The 25,006-nt window shown below is 35.2% G+C and overlaps 1 protein-coding gene and 1 non-coding gene across 2 annotated transcripts; one reads left to right on the top strand and one right to left on the bottom strand.

Annotated features, from left to right (window-relative positions):
- Nucleotides 1–691: 691 nt before the first annotated feature.
- On the bottom strand, nucleotides 692–798 carry LOC114394352. Its single transcript, XR_003662752.1, has one exon. It is a non-coding gene; the product is annotated as a small nucleolar RNA R71 (small nucleolar RNA).
- A 13,475-nt stretch (nucleotides 799–14,273) lies between these two features.
- LOC114391641 (protein MAIN-LIKE 1-like) lies at nucleotides 14,274–17,022 on the top strand. Its single transcript, XM_028352625.1, has 5 exons — nucleotides 14,274–14,360; nucleotides 14,441–14,551; nucleotides 15,675–15,959; nucleotides 16,033–16,143; nucleotides 16,879–17,022. Exons 1-5 carry the CDS (start codon nucleotides 14,274–14,276, stop codon nucleotides 17,020–17,022), a joined length of 738 nt encoding a protein of 245 aa, XP_028208426.1.
- Nucleotides 17,023–25,006: the final 7,984 nt, after the last annotated feature.

Here is a 25,006-nt window from a genome sequence, read left to right as displayed (position 1 = left end):
TTTGTGCTATCTTTTCATGATTTTAGGGTGTTCTTCACAAAATTTCAGCTTATTTTGATATCGTTTGAGTATAGTTGTAGTTTTACCCCCTTGTTAGGTGCTTGTTGAGAAACATATTTGCTGCATATAGTGCATGACTAGGGGCAATCCAGGTGATTTACAACCCTTTGATCCTGAAATAGATAGAACCATTCATATATTAGTTAGGCATAATGTGCATCCTGGTCATTCTGTGCATTTTAAGCATTCTGTTGAGGGTGATTTTGAATATTCTGATTTTGAACATTCCACTACTAATTTTCATACTGAGAACATGACTCAACCTTCACCTCGTGAGAGGACTCTTAGGGAGATGGCTGCACCTGATTTCACTTATGAAAGCTTGTGCATTCAATATCCTGATGAGGGTGTTCCATATGTTCTCAAGACTGGACTAATACATTTGCTGCCCAAGTTTCATGGTCTTGTAGGTGAAGATCCTCATAAGCATCTTAAAGAGTTCCATATTGTTTGTTCCACCATGAAGCCCCCTGATGTCCAAGAAGATCATATCTTTCTAAAGGCTTTTCCTCATTCTCTGGAAGGAGTGGCAAAAGATTGGCTATACTACCTTGCTCCCAGGTCCATTTTCAGCTGGGATGACCTTAAGAGGGTGTTCTTGGAGAAATTCTTCCCTGCATCTAGGACCACTGCCATAAGAAAAGACATTTCAGGAATCAGACAACTTAGTGGAGAAAGCTTGTATGAGTACTGGGAAAGATTCAAGAAATTGTGTGCAAGCTGTCCCCACCACCAGATTTCTGAGCAACTCCTTCTTCAATATTTTTATGAGGGACTTAGCAACATGGATATGAGTATGATTGATGCTGCCAGTGGTGGAACTCTTGGTGATATGACCCTTGCTGAAGTTAGGAATTTGATTGAGAAGATGGCTTCCAACTCCCAACAATTCAGTGCAAGAAATGATGCTATTGTTCTTAGAGGAGTCCATGAGGTGGCCACAGATTCATCCTTATCTACTGAAAATAAAAAGTTTGAAGGAAAACTTGATGCCTTGGTCAACCTAGCTTGCCATGAATCATAAATTTGCACCTGTTGCAAGAGTCTGTGGTCTATGTTCTTCTGCAGATCACCATACAGATCTCTGTCCTTCTTTGCAGCAATTTGGAGTCAATGAGCAACCTGAAGCTTATGCTGCAAACATTTATAATAGACCTCCTCAGCAGCAAAACCAACAACAGTAGAATAATTATGACCTTTCAAGCAATAGATACAATCCAGGTTGGAGGAATCATCCAAATCTGAGATGGACAAGTCCTCCACAACAAAAACAACAACAATAGTTTGTCCCTCCTTTTCAGAATGTTGCTGGTCCAAGCAAGCCATGTGTTCCTCCACCAATACAGCAGCAGTCACAACAAAGACAACAAGCAATTGAGGCTCCTCCTTAACCTTCCTTAGAAGAGTTAGTGAGGAAAATGACCATCCAGAATATGCAATTTTAGCAAGAGACAAGAGCCTCCATTCAAAGTTTGACAAATCAGATGGGGCAGATGGCTACTCAGTTGAACCAAGCTCAGTCCCAAAATTCTGACAAATTGCCTTCACAAACTGTGCAGAATCCAAAAAATGTGAGTGTCGTCACCTTGAGGTCTGGCAACCAAATTCAAGCGCCTCCACCAGTAGCAGCACCTGCACCTGAACCTGTCAAGCTTCCTTCTACACCTGACAAAGAGGATGAGATAGTTGCACAAAAGAGAAAGCTTCCTAACAAAAATTTTCATGTAGGTGAACCTTCTTCTAGTAATTCTGACTTACCGCAGCCTCATATCCCTCTTCCATTCCCACCTAGAGCAATTCCAAACAAAAAGATGGAAGAAGCAGAATAGGAGATCTTGGAGACCTTCAGGAAAGTAGAGGTGAACATACCTCTGCTGGATGCCATCAAGCAGATTCCAAGATATGTCAAGTTTCTAAAGGAGCTGTGCACCCACAAAAGGAAGTTCAAGGGCAATGAAAGGATTAGCATGGGCAGAAACATGTCAGCATTGATAGGTAAATATGTTCCTCACATTCCTGAGAAATGTAAGGACCCAAGTACTTTCTGTATACCTTGCATTATTGGGAACAATAAATTTGAGAATGCCATGCTAGATCTAGGAGCATCAGTTAGTGTCATGCCTCTGTCCATTTTCAATTCTTTATCTATTGGACCTTTGCAATCTACAAATGTAGTGATTCATTTGGCAAATAAAAGTGTTGCTTACCCCGCAGGTTTCATAGAGGATGTACTAGTTCGGGTTGGTGAACTTATTTTCCTATTGATTTTTATGTTCTTAATATGGAAGAGGGATTTTTCCTTGGTTCAGTTCCAATTATTTTAGGCAGGCCATTTATGAAAACAGCTCGAACCAAGATAGATGTTTATGCTGGCACATTGTCTATGGAATTTGGTGATATTGTTGTTCATTTTAACATTCTTGATGCCATGAAACATCCATTTGAGGATCATTCTATTTTTCGTGCTGAGATAATTGATCAGATTGTTGATGATTATATGTTTGATTTTGTCCTTCATGGTAGGAAACATCCATTTTTATCTGATCTGCATGCTTGTCATTCCTTATGCATTGAATCTGAATCTGAGTTTGAATTTGATCATGTATCTGATTTTTATGCTGAAAGTGAATTTAAATTTGAGTCTGGTTCTAATTTTCTGGGTGTTGTACCTCTTGATGTCGATTTTTAAGAGTCAGAATGCACTAACCATGTTGCAGGAAGTATATATACTTCTGACTTGCTTTATGAGGTACAGGCTGAGGAACCTTCTTCTTCTCCTACCATGGTTCCTCCCACTGTTCAGCCACCACCCACACCAGAGTTGAAGCCCTTACCAGAAAACCTAAAATATGCTTACTTGGAGAACAAGGAAAAATTTCCAGTGATCATCTCTTCCTCCCTTGCTGCTGAGCAAGAGGAGAAGTTGTTGCTAGTTCTCAAGAAGCACAAGAAAGCCATTGGATGGACTTTAGCAGACATTCTTGGTATTAGCCCATCTACCTGCATGCATAGGATACTTTTAGAGGATGGAGCTAAGCCAGTGAGGCAGCCACAATGGAGACTCAATCCCGTTATTCTAGATGTGGTGAAAAAGGAAGTGACCAAGCTCTTACAAGTTGGAATCATCTACCCCATCTCTGACAGCAAGTGGGTGAGTCCAGTTCAAGTGGTTCCTAAGAAGATAGGCCTCACAGTGATCAAGAATGAAAAGGATGAGCTTATTCCCACAAGAGTGTAGAACAGCTGGCGAGTCTGCATTGATTATAGGAGGCTGAATCAGGTAACCAGAAAAAATCATTTTCCCCTGCCTTTCATTGATCAAATGCTTGAGCGCTTGGCAGGTAAGTCTCATTACTGTTTTCTTGATGGTTTTTCTGGTTATTTACAAATTCATATTACTCCTGAGGATCAAGAAAAGACCACATTCACCTGTCCCTTTGGCACTTTTGCCTATAGGTGGATGCCCTTTGGCCTATACAACGCCCCTGGTACCTTCTAACGGTGTATGCTTAGCATTTTTTGTGATTTTTTAAAGAGTTGCATAGAGGTATTTATGGATGATTTTACTGTTTATGGATCCTCTTTAGATACATTTTTGGATAGTCTGGATAGAGTTCTTAGTAGATGCATTGAAACTAACCTTGTGCTGAATTTTGAAAAATGTCACTTCATGGTAGAACAAGGTATAGTTTTAGGGCATACCATTTCCAGTAGGGGCATAGAGGTAGACCCTGCTAAAATAGATATCAAGGCACCCATTTTTGTAACAGATCCATGTATGCCCTGCTAAAAAAGTATAGGGTCGTGCATAGAATTTCCACACCATACCACCCCCAAACTAATGGGCAGGCTGAGATTTCAAACAGGGAGATAAAAAGGATCTTGGAGAAGATTTGTACAGTCGAACAGAAAGGATTGGAGCACTAGGCTAGATGATGCTCTTTGGGCGCATAGGACTGCCTACAAAGCACTCATAGGAATGTCTCCTTATCGGGTTATCTTTGGCAAGGCATGTCATCTTCCTGTAGAGATAGAACACAACGCCTACTGGGCTGTAAAGACCTGGAACTTCTCCATTGATCAGGCTAGAGAGGAAAGGAAGTTGCAACTAAGTGAGCTAGATGAAATCCGTTTAGAAGCCTATGAGAATTCCAAATTCTACAAGGAGAAGACCAAGAAGTTCCATGATAGTTTGATAGCTAAGAAGGACTTCGTGGTTGGACAACAAGTTTTTTTGTATAACTCTAGGCTCGGACTCATGAGTGGTAAGTTAAGGTCAAAGTGGATTGGTCCTTTTGTGGTGACTAATGTTTTTCCTTATGGTACAGTTGAAATCAAAAGTGAATCCACAGATAAGGGCTTCAAGGTCAATGGACACCGGCTGAAACCATTCCTCACAAATCTCTCCTTAGTGGATGTAGTGGTGGAGGAGACCTCCTTACTTCACCCTACTTCTCTTCCGCCATGACTTAGGGAGTTTTCTTTTTCTGTCTCCTTCTTTACTTTTATTGCACTTGTCCAAATTTATTGATTGCTTTGATTGTTCTTGATCTTATGATTGTGCTACATTGAGGACAATGTGTTGTTTAAGTGTGAGGGAGAAGATTGTTCTTTAATTTTGTTGGGTATTCTAGTTTAATTTTATTAGGTTTTCTAGGTTTATTTTGGTTATTTTGGTTTTATGTTTTGTGTACAACATTGCATGTTCTCTTTGAATTATAGGTTATGTACAGGTAATGGGTAATTGCTTTTGAAATAGGAGTTTCTTGGCATTTTGTGAATTGAATCCTTGTTTTTCTCTACATGTCAAGTTAGTTTTGAAAGTTCGAATTGAAAGTGATAGATTTACCCTTAGTGAGAATTTGAGCCATCATTATCTATTTTATTCGGTGTGTTTGCCCCATTGATTGCTTGCACAATAGCCTTGGCTTTACTCTTGTTGATACTTCTTGCTTCACATGCATGTTGGGAGATGATTTAGGCATTTTGTTCTTATAAGCCTCTAGCCAAATGAGCCTACCTTGAATTAATTCCTTTGATAGCCCCTTTGAGCCTATGTTCCCCTTTCTTTGTTTTGAAGCTCATTACAAGCCTTAAGTGAAAAACCATGATTTCACCCTACCCTTAAGGAATTTTGGAGCTTTGGAATTGTTTTGGGAATAAGTGTGAAGGGGGGGGGGGGGGGGTATGTTTCATTGGATGATATGTTTTTGTTGGCCATGCTTGATGTATATACATATATTGCCTAATTGTTGCTTTATTTTTCAAATTCTTTCAATTGCTACTGTTCACGTTCAAAAAGGTTTGAAGACTTGAATTGGTTTGAGGACTTGGTTGATTTTGTTTTGGGTTACTTTTTAGAGCTTGATTTGTAATTTTGGTTTTGGGGTTTATTACTTTTTCTTACTTCCCACTTATTCCTCATTGCTCCTCTATTTCTTTGGGTTTTAGCTACCATCCCATACTTTCATCTACCTTGTCCTTGGTCCCATTACAACCTTAAAAGACCTTTTGATCCTCATGTGCATGTGCTTGTGATGTGGTTGTCAATTTTAGAGTCTTGCCAAGTCTATGTGGTGTTTGTTTTCATGGGTGCTCTGAGAGTAAACAATAGCCTAGACACTTGAGAGATAGAGTGCATATCTTGTGAGGCTTTATCACTTTTGATTCTTGAGCTGATTTACTATCTTGCCATGTTTGAGATGCTTGGATGATTTTCATGACGGCCTTGACTCTTTAACTCTTTACGTGTTGTATGTTACCCATTCTTTTCATTCCTTGAGATTCATTGAGAAATATGTAATTGTTGTTGTGTCTGTTTGTTTCTCTTTAATGTCTCTGGATTTGTCCCTTGCTTTGTTTTTTTTATTTTGCCCAGGAGTGCAAAAGGCTAAGTGTGAGGGGATTTGATGTGTCATCATTTTCTCATATTTCTTAACCCTTTTGTCACCATTTTAATTACTGATTAGCCTTAATTGTCAAATTAATTATGCAGTTTTATCATTTGGGCCTACTGGATTAATTTTGTGTTTTTAATTTAATTTCATAAGAATTATAAGTAATTAGGCTTGAATCCGGAATTGGGCTTGGACTTGAAGAGAGCAGACAATTTTATTCTACCAAATCTTATCTTATCTAGATTTTATCTCATCTAGATATTATTTCATCTAGATTTTATCTTATCTTATCTTATCTAGATTTTATTTTATTTATGGGCTTGGACTTAAAACAGATTTGTAAGCTTTGGGGGCTGAGAACTATATAACAGCACCAAGGTTCTAGTTTTAGGCTCTCTCTCTCTCTCTTCTCTCTCTCTTTCGTTTTTAGTTTTTTTTTTCGTTTTGGAGAATAATTCTAGTTTTCTTCGTCTTCTACTACAATTTCGTTTTCTATTGATTAATGGAAGGCTAAGTCTCCAGCGTTGTTTTCTCTTGAGGATCAAGCACAACTCTCCTTGAGGTTTTATTATTACTATTGAATTCTGCTCAGTTTTTCCTCTTCACCAATTACTTTGTATTTGTTGCTATTAATCCATGCATGCTTAGTGCTTGATTAATTGTCTCTGCGCTTAATTTACGATCATGCTTAATGATCAGTTTCGTTCATGATTAATTGGTGTATGTGTTGCTTAATCACATAATGAATGCCTTATGTTAAATTTCGCTTAGTAATTTAATTTAGGGTTGGATTAAGTGGTTGAACTCACAAAGGATAAATCCTCGTAACCTAGGATAAGAGACTTGCTTGTGAATCAAGGGGAAACAACGTGTTTTAATTTTGATATTTTCTAATTCAAATTTACTTATTGTTTAATTTACAAAAATAAACAACCCCCTCCCCCCAATTAGTTACTATTTTATTACAATCTGTTATGAACGTTTGATTGACCATTGCTCGTTGGGAGACGACCTACAATCACTTCCTAGATACTGCATTTTTAATGTTTATTTGATTCGGGTACGACCTTGATCAAATGTCATTAACAATAACTGGAACATTATTTTCTATTACTGGAGTTGTTTCTTGAACAACAATAGGTATGAGGACTTGAGCACTGTAAATAATAGGTTCATCCTCAAAGACAACATTCATTTTGTTCTCTTCCTTCCCAAACCAACTTCCTCAAAAAATCTCGCATTTCCCGTTTCAAAAAAGAATCTTAAAGTGAGATTGTAAAACTTATAGCCCCGAGAGCGTTCAACATAGCCAACAAAATAACAACTAATTGTTCTTGAATCCAGCTTTTTTTCATGTGGCCTATAAGGTCGTGCCTCAGTCGAACAACCCCAAATATGCAAGTATTTAATGCTTGACCTTTTGCCAGTCCAAAGTTCATAAGGGGCTTTTTTAACTGCTTTACTTGGCACCCTATTAAGGATGTAAGTTGAGGTCTTCAAGGCTTCTCCCCAAAGCAAATCTGGCAAAGAAGAATGACTAACCATACTTCTCATCATATCCTTAAGAGTTTGGTTTTGTCGTTCTGCTACACCATTCATGCTAGGTTTGACGTTGTTCTCTTGATCCATCATATCTGCCATAGTACTCACCACCACGTTCAAATTTGACGGCCTTAATTTTCTTTCCAAGTTGAAGTTCAACTTCAGCCTTGAAAATCTTAAAAACATCTACGGATTGGGACTTCTCATGTATCAAATATAGGTAACCATATTTAGAGTAGTCATCTATGAATGAGATAAAATATTGTTGTCCATTCCAAAAAGGTGTTGGAAAAGGACCACATATGTTTGTGTCGTCTTTAGCTCTATGTTTCGAGATATGACCTACACGTTTGTGCCATAAGATGATTGAATTCTCATTTTATTTTTGCTTTGTAGCACATGAGTTTTTTTGCAGTATTTCATTGTAGGAACAAACAACATCTAACATATATAGATTATCAATTAAAGAACCGGAACAAATCAAATTTGAATTTTGGTTGATACTCTTTATTATTTCCCAATGAACAAGAAAAATCAAATTTGTCCAAATTAGAAATTGAAATCAAATTCCGTATAAAGGACGATACAACAAAAGTCTCAAATAAATCCAAATAAAATCCAGTTTTCAAGTGTAATCTAAAAGTTCCTATAACCTCCATCGCAATCCTTTGTTGTCACCCACAAATATGAACTTTTCATCATCATTTGACAGTCGGCTCGACAGGCAACCTTGCATGGATACACTTGTGTGAGTAGTAGCACCAGAGTCCACTCACCAAATATTTTAGGTACAAAAGCTAAATTAACTTCAGAGCAAACAAGAACAAGATATTTACCTTTCTTTACACGTCATGCGGCGTACTTTGGACACTTTTTCTTCATGTGTCCAAGCTTCTTGCAGAAGTAGCAACTAAATTCTTCATCTTTCTTTTGTTTCTTTTGCTGAGAAGACCCTTTCGCATCATCCTTAATTTTCTTTCTTTTCTTATTCTGAGAGGTCAAACTTAAATGAGCGCTTTTAGATCTGTCTTTCTGCCTATCTTCCTCTATTGCACACTGAGATATAAGTTCGTTAAGGGACCATTTGTCCTTTAGAGTGTTATAGCTCACTTTGAATTGCCTAAAGTGTGCAGGAAGTGAGTTTCTACAACTTCTTTCCAAACCTTGAAATTCATCCCATTCAGCATTGGGAGAGAGTTCACTTGAGCAGATAAATTTGCTAGCAATACTAACTAAGAAGAGAACACAAAATTAATAATATGCTGAAAAAATGTCATATAAGATATATATAACAAGACGTGTAAATATTTTATAGAACAGACTCATCACAAGATATCTAGCACAATGCTAGTTGTTAATCTTTGTACAGAGAAATTAATTTGTAATCAGTACTCTCAATGCAATAATCAAATATTGATAATAAATTCTATCAAATAATAGTCTTTCTTTGGACCGACTATTATTCGCATGAAAACACATTTATAATTGTCACACATTTATCATTACAGGTACAAGATTTTTTTGGCCAAATAACATCTTACTTTGGGCCGAACACAATTCGCATAAATAATTTCACACTGATATTTATGTCATTTTAATCAAATCAATTTTCACAATAGAGATTAGTTTAACAATATATTGCGTCGATTAATTCAATTAAAAAAAATACAAGACATACCGATAAATAAGAAAAATCTGTCACTGCTAAATTTACACCCAAACTGATAACAATAATTATTCATATAAAAAATATTCCTAATTATTGGATGGATCACATATAAACAATACATATGAAATGAAAACAATTCACCTTACTAAACATTACGGTAATGGCTCATACGAGCATTCACAAAACACATACAAGTCCCTGTAACTTTGTAGCCAAAGTAATAAAAAAAAACTTTTGAAAACTCCTTTTCTTGTTTTCAAACAAAAGAGAAAAAGAAAAAAAAAACTTGATAAACTCAATCAGGAACAATATCATATATAATAACCATGACAATTAGAAATCGTATGGTATCTTTATACTTCCATGTTACAGACGCAAGCGGACAAAAAATCTCTTACAATTGCGATTATGATGCCATAAAAAAATGGTAATGAATTCAAACCAAATATCGGGCATGGCAATTCATAAGAAAAATGATGATAAATAATTTTCCAAAAAAATTAGGGTTGATATAATTAAAACAATTCAAAGAATTTTAAATCCCAATAGTCTGACAATAGTGGTGGCTCTGATACCACTTGTTGACATTTTAGGAGATCATTATAAAATACCAATAACCACCAGGAACACATCACGTTAGACTATGAAGAAGAGTTTTAGGAATACCTAGATTCATAATGCATGATAAAGTGAACGCAGCGGAATCCAAAGAACAATCATGAACAATTGGTTTGATGACCTTCCTCAACCAAATCTCTTTATTCCCTTTGAGATCTTCGTTTTCTCTTCATATGGGAAGAGGAGAAAATTGTTTATGATTTGATGTATTGAGGACCATAACTGTGTCTCAGATTTTAAACCTATTGGGATTTTCATTATCCTCTAATGGACCAAATTGGTTTTCGCTTATTAAGCCCATATCAATTTTTTGTTAATAGTTTAATAGGTTAACCATATTAGATCACTTGTATTGAGCCCATAAAAAATATAAATAACTAATATAAATGTTATAATGTAATATGTAGCTACATTAATTAATTAATTAATTAGGAATTATAAAATTCTTAACAGTATGAAGACAAAGGATGAGAGAAAACCTAAGGGAGTGAAGAAGTGTAGCTGCTAATTTTGAGAGGAACCAATGACAGAATCAAGTCATGGAGGATGGTACCTCTTTGATACCATTTTGACATTTTAGGGATTACATACCAAGTATACCATGCTGATATAAGGGATTAGATGGTAAAGGGAAAAGGGGATACATTTTACTAATAAGTCTCTAAATAATAGTTATATATGGACTGACTCCAAATTTATAGATCAAATTGTAATACAATTAGTTGAAGAGGAATCCTAATAACATTCTAATACTTTTTTTAACATTCTCCTTATTATTGGTTGAATTTTATTAGAAATTATAAATTTTGGTAAGTTTCATTTTTTTTTTCTTTTTTCTCCTATTAGTATATATGAAAAAGTTATCCAAACATGGCCTAACTGCATTTCTAAATCTTGTATCTATCTACTAGGGGTCTTTTTGTTTCTCCGAGTCATGATCATGAATCAAATAAATGAATTGTTGGAATACGAATTGTGTGCTTTATGAATAATTATTTTTAGAAGATAATTGGGATTCTGCTGGCTGAATTTGCGGTAATGGTTTCCCCATTCCTTTGTAGACTTCTTAGTCAATTTAAATGTCCACAAGTATACATATGGTTACATTCATCCCCTGCCAATCAAATCACCCTCAGTCATTGCATATCCTTTTCTTTTGGACAAGTTTCACCGAAAGAAAAAAGTGTCTATGTTCATGTAGTCATGTTTTCATGCAAGTGCACATATAAAATAAAAGTTTTGTATTAATTTTGTGTAGTGTTTATCCACCATATTATTTGGATAAAAAGCACTTTCAAATTTCCATGATAGGCGTGTACAAATATGTTACATGGGTGTTTCATAGATGGGGTGAGTTTTATGCAATGTGCTTAAAGTTTAACAACTCTTTTCCGCATGAAACCAATTTAGAATTTGCAGTCACTCATTTAATGTTGTTCAATTTTTTATTTTTTTTATTGTGAGCCACTGAGACCACTCAATGCTGACTTTTACATTTTCCTCTCAAATTGCCCTGCTTTCTGCACATCACATGCCAATACGAATTGCAAGAAGAATCTGCACATGGTAAGATTACATGGGATAGTGCAAAATTCACTCTGGAGCTGGTGCATGTTCTTATGTCTCAGGTGACTAGTAAAGTTGTATTGTTACACTCTTATTTTTTTGGCTATACAGCTAAGAAGTTACTATGGTGAATTATTTGTGAATTTTGAAATGAGAAAATAGGGTATGTCATATTTATTGACAAGTAAAAACAGTTTTATATGATTATTTAATCTCAAATTATTATATATGATAAATTTGTTGATTTTTATAATATTTATGTTATAAGTTATACTTGTTTTATTGACTATTAAATTCTTTTATTGACTATTAAATTTATGATTGGTTGGTAATGTAAAACTTGTTTTATTGACTATTAAATTCTTTTAATTTTTTTTTTACCACAATTCCCTTTTCTATGTAAGTAATAAAAAACATCCTTTTCATTTTATTGTATCAAGCAAACAGATCCCACATAGAAACATCTGAACCTGAATCAATGATTGAAAGCTCTTCCACTAGAGATGTCTTTATTTATTTCTCTTTTGGGCATTGCTAGGCATATTGGGTTACAAAAACATTAGTCTGACAGATGCTAAATGCATTTTGAGGCGTTGCTTTGGGGTGAATAATAAAAAATACCCTTATGGGAAACCTATACAGATTATCAATTCGTAAGGTTATTATGGATTCGAAATCCGTAAGGTCATTATGAATTCACAATCCGTAAGGCCATGGACCTCCACGGCAAGGTTGGCAGCGACAAAGGACGTGCGCGACGTGAAGGGAAGGTGCTCCACGAAGCGGCGTGAGGGGGAGACACGTCTACACGGCCACAGGTATAGCTTCTACATGTGCAGGAACTTCATCGTTCGCTTCGCCTTTGCGAATCCTGACACCATCGCGTGCGGTTTGTCAAATAACGTGCGGACATATGCGCCGCGGTTGAGCGATTGTAAAATCCAAACGATAAAGGCTTCCATGGAAGTATCAGAGAGTGAGTGCAAGTTGAGGATGATTATGCCAACGATCTTGGAGGTACGTAACTTGTTGTTAATGAGGTCAATGATTAGGATCCGCGATGTGATGAAGAAGACATTGTTGGAGGTGTAGAGTGAGGTGCGGCACGACACAACAAGGTTGGCCTTATGGATTCGCCGTTACGGATTGTGAATCCATATGAAGGATTCTTATGGATTTTTTGTTACGAATTGTAAATCCATATGTTTTTAAAAGGGATAATTTTGGAAAAGAAAAAAAATTGTTGGGTGTATCACAAAAAAGGTGCAGACAAAAACCCATACGGATTACTGATCCGTATGACCCATAGGATCAATAATCCATATGGGGTTTTTTTAATGTTAATTGGATTTTGTTAAAATTATAAAAATATGTTTAAATATTCGATGGTTACAATTTTTTATAAAAAAAAAATAATTATCAATACTGCCATATGGATCAGGTTCATATGGATTGTGAATCTGTATGAACCATACAGATCACTGATCCGTATGTTTTTTTTTAATTTCTTTTTAAATTTAAAAAATGCTTAAATTGAATTTAAAATTGTTTTTGCGTTTGTCATACGGATCACTAATCCATATGGTTTTTCTTTTATTTTTTTTAAAATTTAAAAAAGAAGGCTAATTTTTTTATAAAAAAAACTTTGCCATAGGGATCAATGGTTCATAAGGATTGTCAATCCGTATATTTTTTTTAATTTTTTTTATAGATTTAAAAAGGACAGTTAAATGTTTTAAAAAAAAACTTTGCCATATGGACTGATCTGTATGGTTTTTTAAATTTTTTTTTGAATTTTAAAAAGGACACATAAATGTTTTTAAAAAAACATTGTCATACGGATCAGTGGCTCATACAAATTGTCAATCCGTATGAACACTAATCCATATGGTTTTTTTTTTTTAAATTTGTTTTTTGAAATTTAAAAAGGACAGTTAAATGTTTTTTAAAAGAAACTTTGTCATACGGATCAGATCTGTATGGTTCATACGGATTGTCAATCCATATGAACCATATGAATTTTATAAAAAAAATTTAAAATTTAAAAAAGAAGGCTGAATTTTTTGAAATTTTATTTTTTAAATTAATTTAAAAATAGTTTTCTAATTTAATTTTGTTGCATTTTGTTGTATTTATTCTGAAATGTTTTTTAGTTTAGTGATTTTGTTAATAAAATTTAGTGTAATTATTTTTTGTAGTATTGTAATCATTTGTAAAATTTAATCATAATTGAAAATTTATTATGTATGGACTGATTTGGTTAGTGTTGTTGATTATTTTTCTTTAGTCTCCCTTTTTTATATTATTTGGCTAGTTTTTTTTATTTAATTATGTTTGGTAATATAACATTACATTTGATTAGATTAGTAAGATTAGATTAGATATCCCATATGAAGAGTAAGATTAGATTACTAAGATTAGATTAGATTTCCCATATTAAGAGTAAGATTAGATTAGATTTCTCAAATTAAGACTAAGATTAGATTACCTAAGATTTCCAAAAGTAAGACTATATTTAAATTAATTAAAATTAATTATAAAAATAATTGAATTGAAAATTAAAAATAATTTTTATTATACAAAACATTGAAACAAATATTTTAATTGTATAACAAATTTGTAGGTTATAAAAAATGATTGAAATCATTTATTAAAATCTGGGCCATTGAATATAAAAAATAGGATAATTATTATGCAGATAATGGTTAGAACTAGAGGTCTTGGTCGGGCTTTAGGCCGAGCAATAGGAAAAGTGTTGGGGAGGAGAGACGAGAGTGACGATGATGCCCCCCAACGGCGAAGGCCTACTGCATCAGCCCATAGACAGCGACAGCAACAGGTTGTTGTCGAAGACCCTCCTACGGCCGCGGAGGAATTGGTCGACGACTAGCCAGAAGCACCTGTTGAAGAAGGTGTTACTGATGTTGAGGGTTTTAGGTGGACCCCATGACACATCAGTTCTCACAGATTTTGAAAAACACATTGCTTTGAGAGTGTGGAATGAAGAGGTATGTAATTTTAAAAAAACATAAAGAACGTAGTTTACTAGTTAATAATTTTTTTATATCATCGATATTATTGTTTGTAGGAATGTCCTGAGTTGAAGCTATCTTCCCATGGAAGGAAGATGACTAAGTTCGGGAGGTCTGCCCCAGAGATTGAAGACCTTGTGGTGGCCAATGGACTGAGTCCTTTGATCGTTTGTGTTAGACAAGTGGCCTCAGATATCTTAAGAATGGGGGTTGAATTAAGATATTACAAACTATTTTCCCAATAAAAATTCTATTTCACTTTCTATTCAAGTTACAAATTCCCTTAACAATGAATTTCTTAAATAATGATTCAAATAGAACAATCTGAATATAAATATAAAACAATAATAAATAAAAGAGTTTAAGGGAAGAGAAAGTGCAAACTCAGATTTATACTGGTTCGGCCACACCCTTGTGCCTACGTCCAGTCTCCAAGCAACCCGCTTGAGAGTTCCACTATCTTGTAAAATCCTTTTACAAGTTCTGAACACACAAGGACAATCCTTCCTTTGTGTTTCAGAATTCTTTTACAACAAGAGACCCTCGGTCTCTTAATCCCTTAGAGAATTAGAAAGAAGAGAAGAATGAATCTCTCTTGAAAGAGATAGATTTTACAATCTGAGCACTTAAATGATTCCTTATTGAATTGCAAGTGTATTGGCCAAGGAATTCTTAAGAGGATAAAATGATTTTGCTCTTTGAGAGAATAAACACTTGTTGTTCTGAAAAACTCTGAGCAAATTCGTGTTCTAAGTCACATATATATAGACCTTTGGTGGTCATGTAAAAACCATTTGAGAAGATGCGACTCTTAGAAATAATTTTCTGAAAATCTTCTCTGGTAATCGATTACAGGATTTGTGTAATCGATTACAGCTTTTAAAATTTGAATTAAAACGTTTATTAACTGCTGGTAATCAATTACCAATATTGTGTAATCGATTACACAATCTAAAATTTGAATTCAAAATATTTAGTAGCTGTTGTAAATCATTTTTGGCCACTGGAAATCGATTACATCCTCTGGTAATCGATTACCAGAGAGTAAATCTCTTGAAAAACACTTTTTAACTTAAATTACTTGGCCAAACCTTTTGCTATATCAATTAGGAATTCCCTTCCTAAAATACTAGTGATCATCTTGATGTTGTGGCTTGTATTCTTGAATCATTATCTTGAATTTAAACTCGAAAAGCCCATTTGCAACATTTGCATCAAATCATCATGATCATCATCAAAACACCAAAGTCATTTGCTTCTACAGTTTGTTCCCTAGATACGGGCGATCAGGGACTAATTTCTGCTTTTGTGGAACACTGGCATAAGGAAACTAGCAGTTTCCATTTGCCTGTCGAAGAGGTGACTATCACCTTGGATGACGTTGCGTTGTTGCTACGTTTTCCTGTTGTAGGGGTGTTCCACACCTTCAAGCTACTTCATGTCGACAACGCTGTCGAGATGTTGGTGGAATTGCTCAAGGTCAGCGCTGCAGAGGCGAGAGTTGAGACGATTCAGTGTCATGGATCTTATGTTCGACTATCGTGGTTGTGCGACATGTATGAGCTGAAGATTGAGGCATGTGACTGGACTGTAGCAGCGCGAGCATATTTATTGCATCTGCTTGGATACACTACGTGATTTGACGCAGAGTGGAGGTTATGCTTGGGGCACTGTTGTACTTGTGCACATGTATGATAATTTAAATAACGCATTCAAGAGCACAGTGAGGCAAATTGCAGGATATATCACTCTGTTACAGGTTACTTAAGATGTCACGAAAAGGTTTTTCATTGAAGTTTATTATTATATGTTGTCATGTATTTTAATAAATATGTTTGTAAAATATATTTAGTGTTGGAGCTACTAGCATTTTCCGTCTGTTGCTTCCGCTGTTCCTACCGAGGATTACTACGAGAGGAGACCACGTGCATGTCAATGGACCTCTGCCAAGACACTGCCCATTTCCATGTATCGGAGGCGTCTAGATAGACTGAGAATTTGAGGTCATCTCATTATTTGAGGTCCATCTCAGATGGGACCCCTTGATGGTCATTCACCAACCAGAGAAGGTTGTATGATAGTTCGGCTACATCCAGACTATTCCGCCTGCTGCATCTTTGTTGTCTGTTGCAGAAATTGATGATAGATGGATGCAGTTTGCTAAGTACATTGCACCTGTAGGGCAATTATGTGTAGTGCCTGGTCACTATTCACCACATTACATGGATTGGTTTTACATTATCTCGCACCCATTCATGAGTCTAACACAGCCATAGGATCCTCCTAGAGTACCACCAATTCAGCAACATGAAGAATTTGTTGAACCAGATATGTATCAGGAACCGATGGCGGCAACGGTACCTAATTAGGCAGACATTGATGTACATCATCTTTGACATGTAGTGGTAATAATTTTTTTTGGCTTTTTTGTTTGTTGCTTTGCTTAGTATTTGATTACTAACAATTGTTATGTTTGTTTTATTTCACTTAGTAGGATGACATTGTAGCAATTGCTGATAGGTTGGACAGACTACTAAACCTGAGGATGTTGACTGAAGGAAAAAAAGTCTATGTTATTGTTGAAGAATGTGTGGGCATCGCAAGACGCTACATTGGCCAGCCAACTGTAGGTCAATAATCGAGGCGAAGGCGGCGTACGGACGATCATAGAAGTTTTATTTTGGCTTTGTAAATTTTCAGTTTATAATTTTTGTATATTTATTTATTTTGGATAGTTTATTTATTTTGTATATTTATTTATGGACAATGACACTTGTTTATTTAATTTTAATCATTATGTGATATAAATTGTTGTGATTCGTTTATCCTTAATTATTACTTAATTGTTGCGGTAAGAAATAAATTAATTGGTGCAACTAAAATAAATTACGCATGTATGATACATCGCTATCAAAATTGACAACACATTATGAAATGCATGCGTATTAAGATAAAGCGTGACACGACATTGTCAGACTTGACAACACATTCTGATGCAAGATAAAGCTTGACACCACATTGTTGTAGTTGACAACATAAACAAAAATCATCTGCACTCGTCTCTATTTAAAAAAAATTGAAACAGTGTTAGTGAAAACCATCTATATATATGAAACACGCCAACACTATAAAAAATCACATATTCTCTCCCAACCTAATTTTTAGAACAAAGTATGACATTTTTTGGAGAAACAAGCAGTTAAACGATTGTAAACTCCACATTGGGTTTTATTTTTCCAAATGAATCGATTATTCACAACGATAGTGGTGTTTATTTTCAAACTTCCACTCTAATACCCATTCGAGTACCTAATGCTTGTGATTTTGAAATGCTAAAAACCAAAATACACAATACCCTTCAATTAACCGACAAACAATATTTGGATGAAATTTACTACCGGCAGTCATTCACAAATACAGGTAACCAATTTCGCTTTTAATGTATGCAATTGAAAAATGATGATGATGTTAACACAATGTTAATGTGTAATCATCAATTTTTGTGTGTTGGTCTGATTGAGTTATTATGCACCATTGGTAGAACACTAGATGATATATTAAACTTACTTCAAGCCACTATGACCCCTACTCATGATGCCATGCTATATTACAACGTGAGGTGGAACGTGTCACACCAATATGAGTTTGTTGGTTACTCGTTCACAGGAAAAAATCCAAAAAAGTTTGACATTCCTTCTGGATGTACCATCGATGAAGGATTTGATCAAGTAAGTTGCACCTCATGGGATTCCCCTTATGGTATTCATGAATCACAAACAGTAAGGCAATTGTTTTTTTGACAACCAAGCCACTATGAGTATTTAGATATAGTTATAAAATTTGAATTTATTGAGCTGAAAACTAACAATGACGTGCTAAAGGTCTTAATATAGTCTAACTACTAGAAACAATTTGGGCCAATAAAAATTTTAGCTGTTTTTAGTAAACAGGTAATGGAAATGGAAGACGACGTGTCTCAGTCGCAACAAACGTCAATGCTAATAAAATTTTATGTTCATGGTTCACCTAAATCAACAAATTCGGTATTCAGCCTAGACAAAGTTGTGTAACGCTGCATTCTAGCTATGTAAGGAGTGGGCCACTACTTTGTCTGAGAATGACAATGTGTACTCCACAGCAACGCCACTGGTGGTAAAGGACAGTGGTCTTGTAACAAAACCTGTTACATAACGACAAACAAATTGAACGTTAGATATGCAACTACAATTTTAGCAGTTTTACTAAATTCATAATTATGCAATTACATGTACAAAATGATTTCTATACACATGACCAATGCATATTACACGATGCACAGAAGAATCTGGTGGCGGCTGACTTCTAAGAGGAAAAAATGTCATGCTTTGTTGTTGTGAAAGAGAAACAACGATCACGTTGTATCGTGAAGCAATGACGTATCCCATATCCGTAATATTCATCCACTTGTCCATGATAACCTACATGTAACAGACAACAAATAGTGGTTACTTAAAATTTTATTTTAACAAAAAATGACATAATAATAAAATTATGCACCTTAGATAAGTCGTCAACAAGTAGAGAACGCTTTAATTCCTCAAATCTCTCTATGCCACCAACCAGGTTGATATACTCTTCGGACCAGCTAGTCAGTTCTTTATGCAAATGGTTCCTCACCAATGACCACGATTCTTCACCCATACCCAATAATGCAACTATTGCACGATAACCACAATTACCATTTGCTTTGACATCAATAATATTTTCAATAGAATCCTGGATGCAAGGATGAAATTAATTCAACATTGGAATATTCCATCTCTGTATTGGGTCCTTAGGTGATGATGCACTATGTTTCACTGATGAATTACTATTTTGCACAGAGTGTAACGTATCAACATACTCATAATAAGACGAATTGCATTTTGTTGACTTTTGTTGTTTGGTAAGCGGTTCTTTTGGAGCACCCTTGGTCTTCACTTTTTCTGTAGGAGGACACATGGAGTTCATATCAGAGTAAGCAATTTCTTGCAACTTTGACTTCAAATGTATTTTACCACAAACATCGAGCTACTCAAAGCGTTTCGATATGGTTTTCATCTTCTCAGTTATGGTCACCTGTGTCTCACTTAACCCTTGATTTGAAAAACTAAGTCTCCACCAAAAAATGTGGATTGTCTCTAGTGGTATGGAGCTAACAACATATTTAAACAACTCACGTGCACATGGAAGACCGTGGGTACTCCTCATGACACATCCACATCATGAAGGGCTTTTGTCTGCATAAGCTACACACTCATACTCAGCAGCAATTTCATTTAAAGCATACCTTGATACCATGCCAAGTAGTTTTTTGTACAAGGTTACTTTAAACACATGCCCAACTGTTGGATCGAGTGGTCTCAGAATAATTAAGAAGGGGGGTTGAATTAATTATTCCTAAATCTTTACTAATTAAAAAATTTACTCTTCTAAGGCTTTTACTAAATTGTTAAGAGAATGAGGAGTAGAAGAGAAACTTAACAGAAAGTAAAAGCGGAAATTAAATGCACAGTGAAAAGTAAAAGAGTATGGAAGAAGGAAACAAACACACAAGAGTTTTTATACTGGTTCAGCAACAACCCGTACCTACATCCAGTCCCCAAGCGACCTGCGGTCCTTGAGATTTCTTTCAACCTTGTAAAAATCATTTTACAAGCAAAGATCCACAAGGGATGTACCCTCCCTTGTTCTCTTTGAAACCCTAGTGGATGTACCCTCCACTAGAACTGATCCACAAGAGATGTACCCTCTCTTGTTCTCAGTCAAACCGAAGTAGATGTACTCTCTACTTGTACCACAAAGGATGTACCCTCCAATGTGTTAAGACAAAGATCTCAGGTTGTTAAAGCTTTGATACTTTGTGAATGGGGATACAAAAGAATTCTCAGGCGGTTAGTCCTTTGAACACTTTTGTATTAGGGAAAGGGAAGAATCAAAAGAATTCTCAGACTATGTCATTTTGAATTCTTTGACAAGGGAGAAGGGAGACACAAAAAAATTCAGGCAGTTAGTCCTTGGCGAATTCTTTTTGGCAGAGGGAGAAAGGAATGAAAAAGATGAATAGCACAAGTTTTCAAGGTTTAGAAAAACCAGAAAACTTTGGAAAGCTTTTGGCCAAAGGAAGAAGAAGAAGAAGTTCAAAGAGACTCAGAAATCAATGTGGAAAACTTGCTTGTATAAAGAATGAATTGGAAAAGATTGATTGATAGAATGAATTGAATGAAAATGCAAAACAAAGCCTTGCTTTTATAGACTCTTCATGTCTGGCCAAGAAGACCATTTAGAAGAGTTATAAATTTTAGAAAAACTTAAAACCAATTTGAAAAAGTCAAAAACCTTTTGAAGAGTTACATCTTTTGATTTATTCAGAAACAATCACTGGTAATCGATTACCAAATCAGTGTAATCGATTACACAAGGCTTTTATGTGAAAGGATGTGACTCTTCACATTTGAATTTGAATTTCAACGTTCAAAGGCACTGGTAATCGATTACCAAAACATTGTAATCGATTACAACTTTTTTAAATTAATTGGAACGTTGTAAATTCAATTTGAAAACTTTTTCAAAACAATTTTTGCTACTGGTAATCGATTACCAGAGAGTAAAAACTCTTTGGTAAACATGTTTTGAGAAAAATCATGTGCTACTCAATTTTTGAGAAAAACTTTTTCATACTTATCTTGATTAAGTCTTTTCTTGATTCTTGAATCTTGAGTCTTGAATATTGATCTTGAACCTTGAATCTTGATTCTTGACTCTAAACTTTCTTCTTGAGTCTTGAATTCTTCTTGATTCTTATCTTGAACTCTTGAATTGTTCTTGATTCACTCGAGTTGTTCTTTGATTGATCTTTGAGCTTTTTGTCATCACCTTTGTCATCATCTTTTGTTATCATCATTGTTATCATCAAAACACCTTTGAATCACCTTTGATTCATCATGAAGCTTTGCTTCTACAGCAACCACGTGCGTGCTTGTCTCAAAAGATGCTTTAATCTGGGTGTGTTGAAGTGTCATCATATTATTCATTGCTTCTCAAACACTGCATATGTCACCAACAAAGTTTTGTAGGAGTCTCTTTAGTGACCAATGAGCATTCTCAACCCTATAGATGAAATATACAAAAACATGTAAACAATCACATCATTGTTATTTAAGTCAACACTTCAACAAATGAAAACAAACAAAAAATAATATGCATACCTGTTAGTGGTTGTGTTTCCTAGATGCATCACTTTGTTTGTCCATGCTTTCACAAATCTTTCTTTGTGTGGAATCATCCATGTTTGACACACATAGTCCATAATCATAGGCCACGGAGAGCAAGCCATTTCAAATTTTTTAAGGTACTCATCAAAAGAACCCTCATTGGGACAATCAACCAAACTCCCCTAAGCCTCCATCACATAATCCCATGCATTCTTTTGAGCAACCAGGGTTTAGCACTTTGCCTTCATTTTCTTGTCAATGTGGAACTGACACAACAAGTTCGTAGCATCCGGGAATACAGTTTTCACTGCACTCATTAAAGACAAATCCCTGTCAGTGACAATAACCCCGGGGAGTGCATCAACTCTCATGAAAAGATCCCGAAACAACAACAAATTGCACAAATACCTCAGAAGTATTAAAGGCATCAAAGCAATCAACTTTAATGCCAGCATCTTGCGCATTTTTAACATTCATTTCAACTTCTTGAGACATCATACTATCATACATCCACTGGTCTTCATCCATCTTAATAAAACATATAACAAATTCAATTCAAACAACAAATTCAAATTCAATTCACACAAATATAGTTGTTTACACAAAATATTTTACAGGACTTTTTCATTAAAATGTCATATAAATCTAATAAATATATCCTTCAATAAAATACATAATTCAGTTAAACATGTAAATACATAATCATTCTCATATAAATTTGTTTAATTATTAATCATTAGTATATTCATTTTTAAGCAATGTAATAATATTACTAAAACTAGTCAAAAAAATTTACAAAATTATTAGTAATTAATTTAACAATTAAAAATAAAAAAATTTGGATAATCATACAGATTGTCAATTCGTATGGGTCATATAGATAGTCAATCCATATGGGTCATACAGATTGTCAATCTGTATGACCATATGGATTGCTGATCCGTATGAGCCATACGAATCAACAATTCATATGTATTTCACATACCTCTTCTTCTCTGGCAACGAAAATCGACCAGAATCCACCGTATACTCCTCGCATGTACACAACCGGAGAACAAATACGCTTTCAAACCATCCTTAACGAAAGCAATGTACATTGAGTTGCTGAAAAAAATTGGCGCTGCAGAAATAAAAAAAATCCACATGCTATTTATAACCTAAGGGTATTTTTGGCATTTAGAAAATTCATTGGGTGCCCAGCAAAAATACTGGGTGCCCGAAGGAATTTCCAACCTTCTTTTCTTTCTCAAGATAAACTGTCTTGGGCTTCGTTTGGAATAGATTCTTGTAGAATTGATTTTGAGTGATTTTAGAAACTAATGTTAATAAATATAATTTATGAGTTATGTTCAGAATGATATTTTAAAAGCTGAGCTTGGAAAAATTAATTTTATTTGAAGGTAATAAAGTACTCTTGAAATGCAAATATGAGTGCGTTATTTTTTTTGTGGTTCTATGCTTAGAATTAATTTTATTCATTTTTTAAGTTAAAATTTTTCAACTTCTGTTAAAATTTGTTTTACTTGTTGTAATATGATTTTCTCTACCCAAAATTAATCAAATTGGTTAGTGGTTAATGTCACTCTCTTAATCCTATAAATTATTAAAGGGAGAAAGACTAGACTGAAATTCTAAAATTGGCCTATGAAGTACATTGTTTTTCTCAAATTCTAAAGCTGTGAATTTTTTTCTGAGGTGATTAGAATATTATTAAAGTGATACTTTTTAAGAAAACAAAGGAGAAAAAGTGACTTCTTGGCGTGGCAGTCGCAATCAATACTAGCTAAGAACGGCAAATTTCTCAAACTAGGTTACTTTTAGAAACTAATTCTCAAAAGGGGGCTGTTTTGAAACTTTTTCCAGGGGGGGTCTGTTTTTGAAGGGGACTCGCCAGTGGGGTTGGCGAGTTGGACACGTGGCAGCGCCTGGGGGACTCGCCAGTGGGGTTGGCGAGTTGCTGTCCACGTGGCGGGTCCCGCCACTCGTACTGACGAAATGCTTTTTACGGAAAAAAAAAATTTTAACTTCAAACGCGTATAACTTTTGATAGGAATGTCCGTTTGAGGCCCATAATATGTCAAAATGCTCGAAATTGAATGAAGAATCCCTTGGCAAATACCCAAAGGGAATTTGGTCAACTCATTTTCCCAAAAAATGCCTCTAAGTAGCTCAAAAATAGGATTTAAGATTAAAAAAATGGGTGGTTGAATCTTAAATCCATTTTTTGGGAAAATGAGTTGACCAAATCCCCTTCGGGTATTTGCCAAGGGATTCTTCATTCAATTTCGAGCATTTTGACATATTATGGGCCTCAAACGGACATTCCTATCAAAAGTTATACGCGTTTGAAGTTAAAATTATTTTTTTCCGTAAAAAGCATTTCGTCAGTACGAGTGGCGGGACCCGCCACGTGGACAGCAACTCGCCAACCCCACTGGCGAGTCCCCCAGGCGCTGCCACGTGTCCAACTCGCCAACCCCACTGGCGAGTCCCCTTCAAAAACAGACCCCCCCTGAAAAAAGTTTCAAAACAGCCCCCTTTTGGGAATTAGTTTCTAAAAGTAATCTAGTTTGAGAAATTTGCCAGCTATGAACACGTGGAAATGGCTCTGACAAATTGGTTAAAAAATGTAACAAGTTTCATGTCACCACCAAGTAAATTATAAAAAAAAAAAAAAAAAATCTAAACGGCAAAAAGTCAGAAAGAGATTCTGAAAATAGCACCCGAGAAGATACAAAAAATGTATAAGAAAACACGCATAGAACAGTTTACCATTTGACCTAGCTTGTGGTATGGCCATTGAAACCGTAGAATCAAACTCTCATCCCCACACATAAAATGATGAATTTGGATACGTATCTATAACCCTTTGTCATGGTATGTGAGTTTGTGTGGTTCATAGAGAAACAAGAAAAATTAGAAGACTCTTAGGGGAGGGAAATTAATTTCTGGCCTTCAACAACCCTTTGATGTGGTCTTCACATGGACATTTTTATAGTACAAATATATAAATAAATCTCTCTATGTCATTATCTTTTGCATGATAGTTCAGATTATAATAATTTCAATGCTTTGAGAAGACGTACGCCACAAAAAATTTATTCACCGTCACTTCCCACTAAGAGAGCAAAAGGCCAAGTGAAACAGGACTTACCAAATCATCAACGCACTTTTATAGCTTTAGTGGGATTTTAGGCTCTAGTGGGTTTTTTTTTTTTTTTTTTTGTGGATTTTCATAGAAATCATGACCCCCATGACTCTCTCTCACACACACATTGTCACCACCAAACCAACATGCCTAAGATTTAGATTCTTGTGTGATTTAAAAAGTGACACTTTCACAAGCAAAACGGTCCACACCTTAATTGGTGCTGGACCTGTTTGTATGCA

This window comes from Glycine soja, chromosome 17, assembly GCF_004193775.1.
Source record: "Glycine soja cultivar W05 chromosome 17, ASM419377v2, whole genome shotgun sequence".
Lineage (NCBI taxonomy): Eukaryota > Viridiplantae > Streptophyta > Magnoliopsida > Fabales > Fabaceae > Glycine > Glycine soja.
The sequence above is the reverse complement of the archived record's forward strand: the minus strand, read 5'-3'. Positions and strand labels throughout refer to the sequence as shown.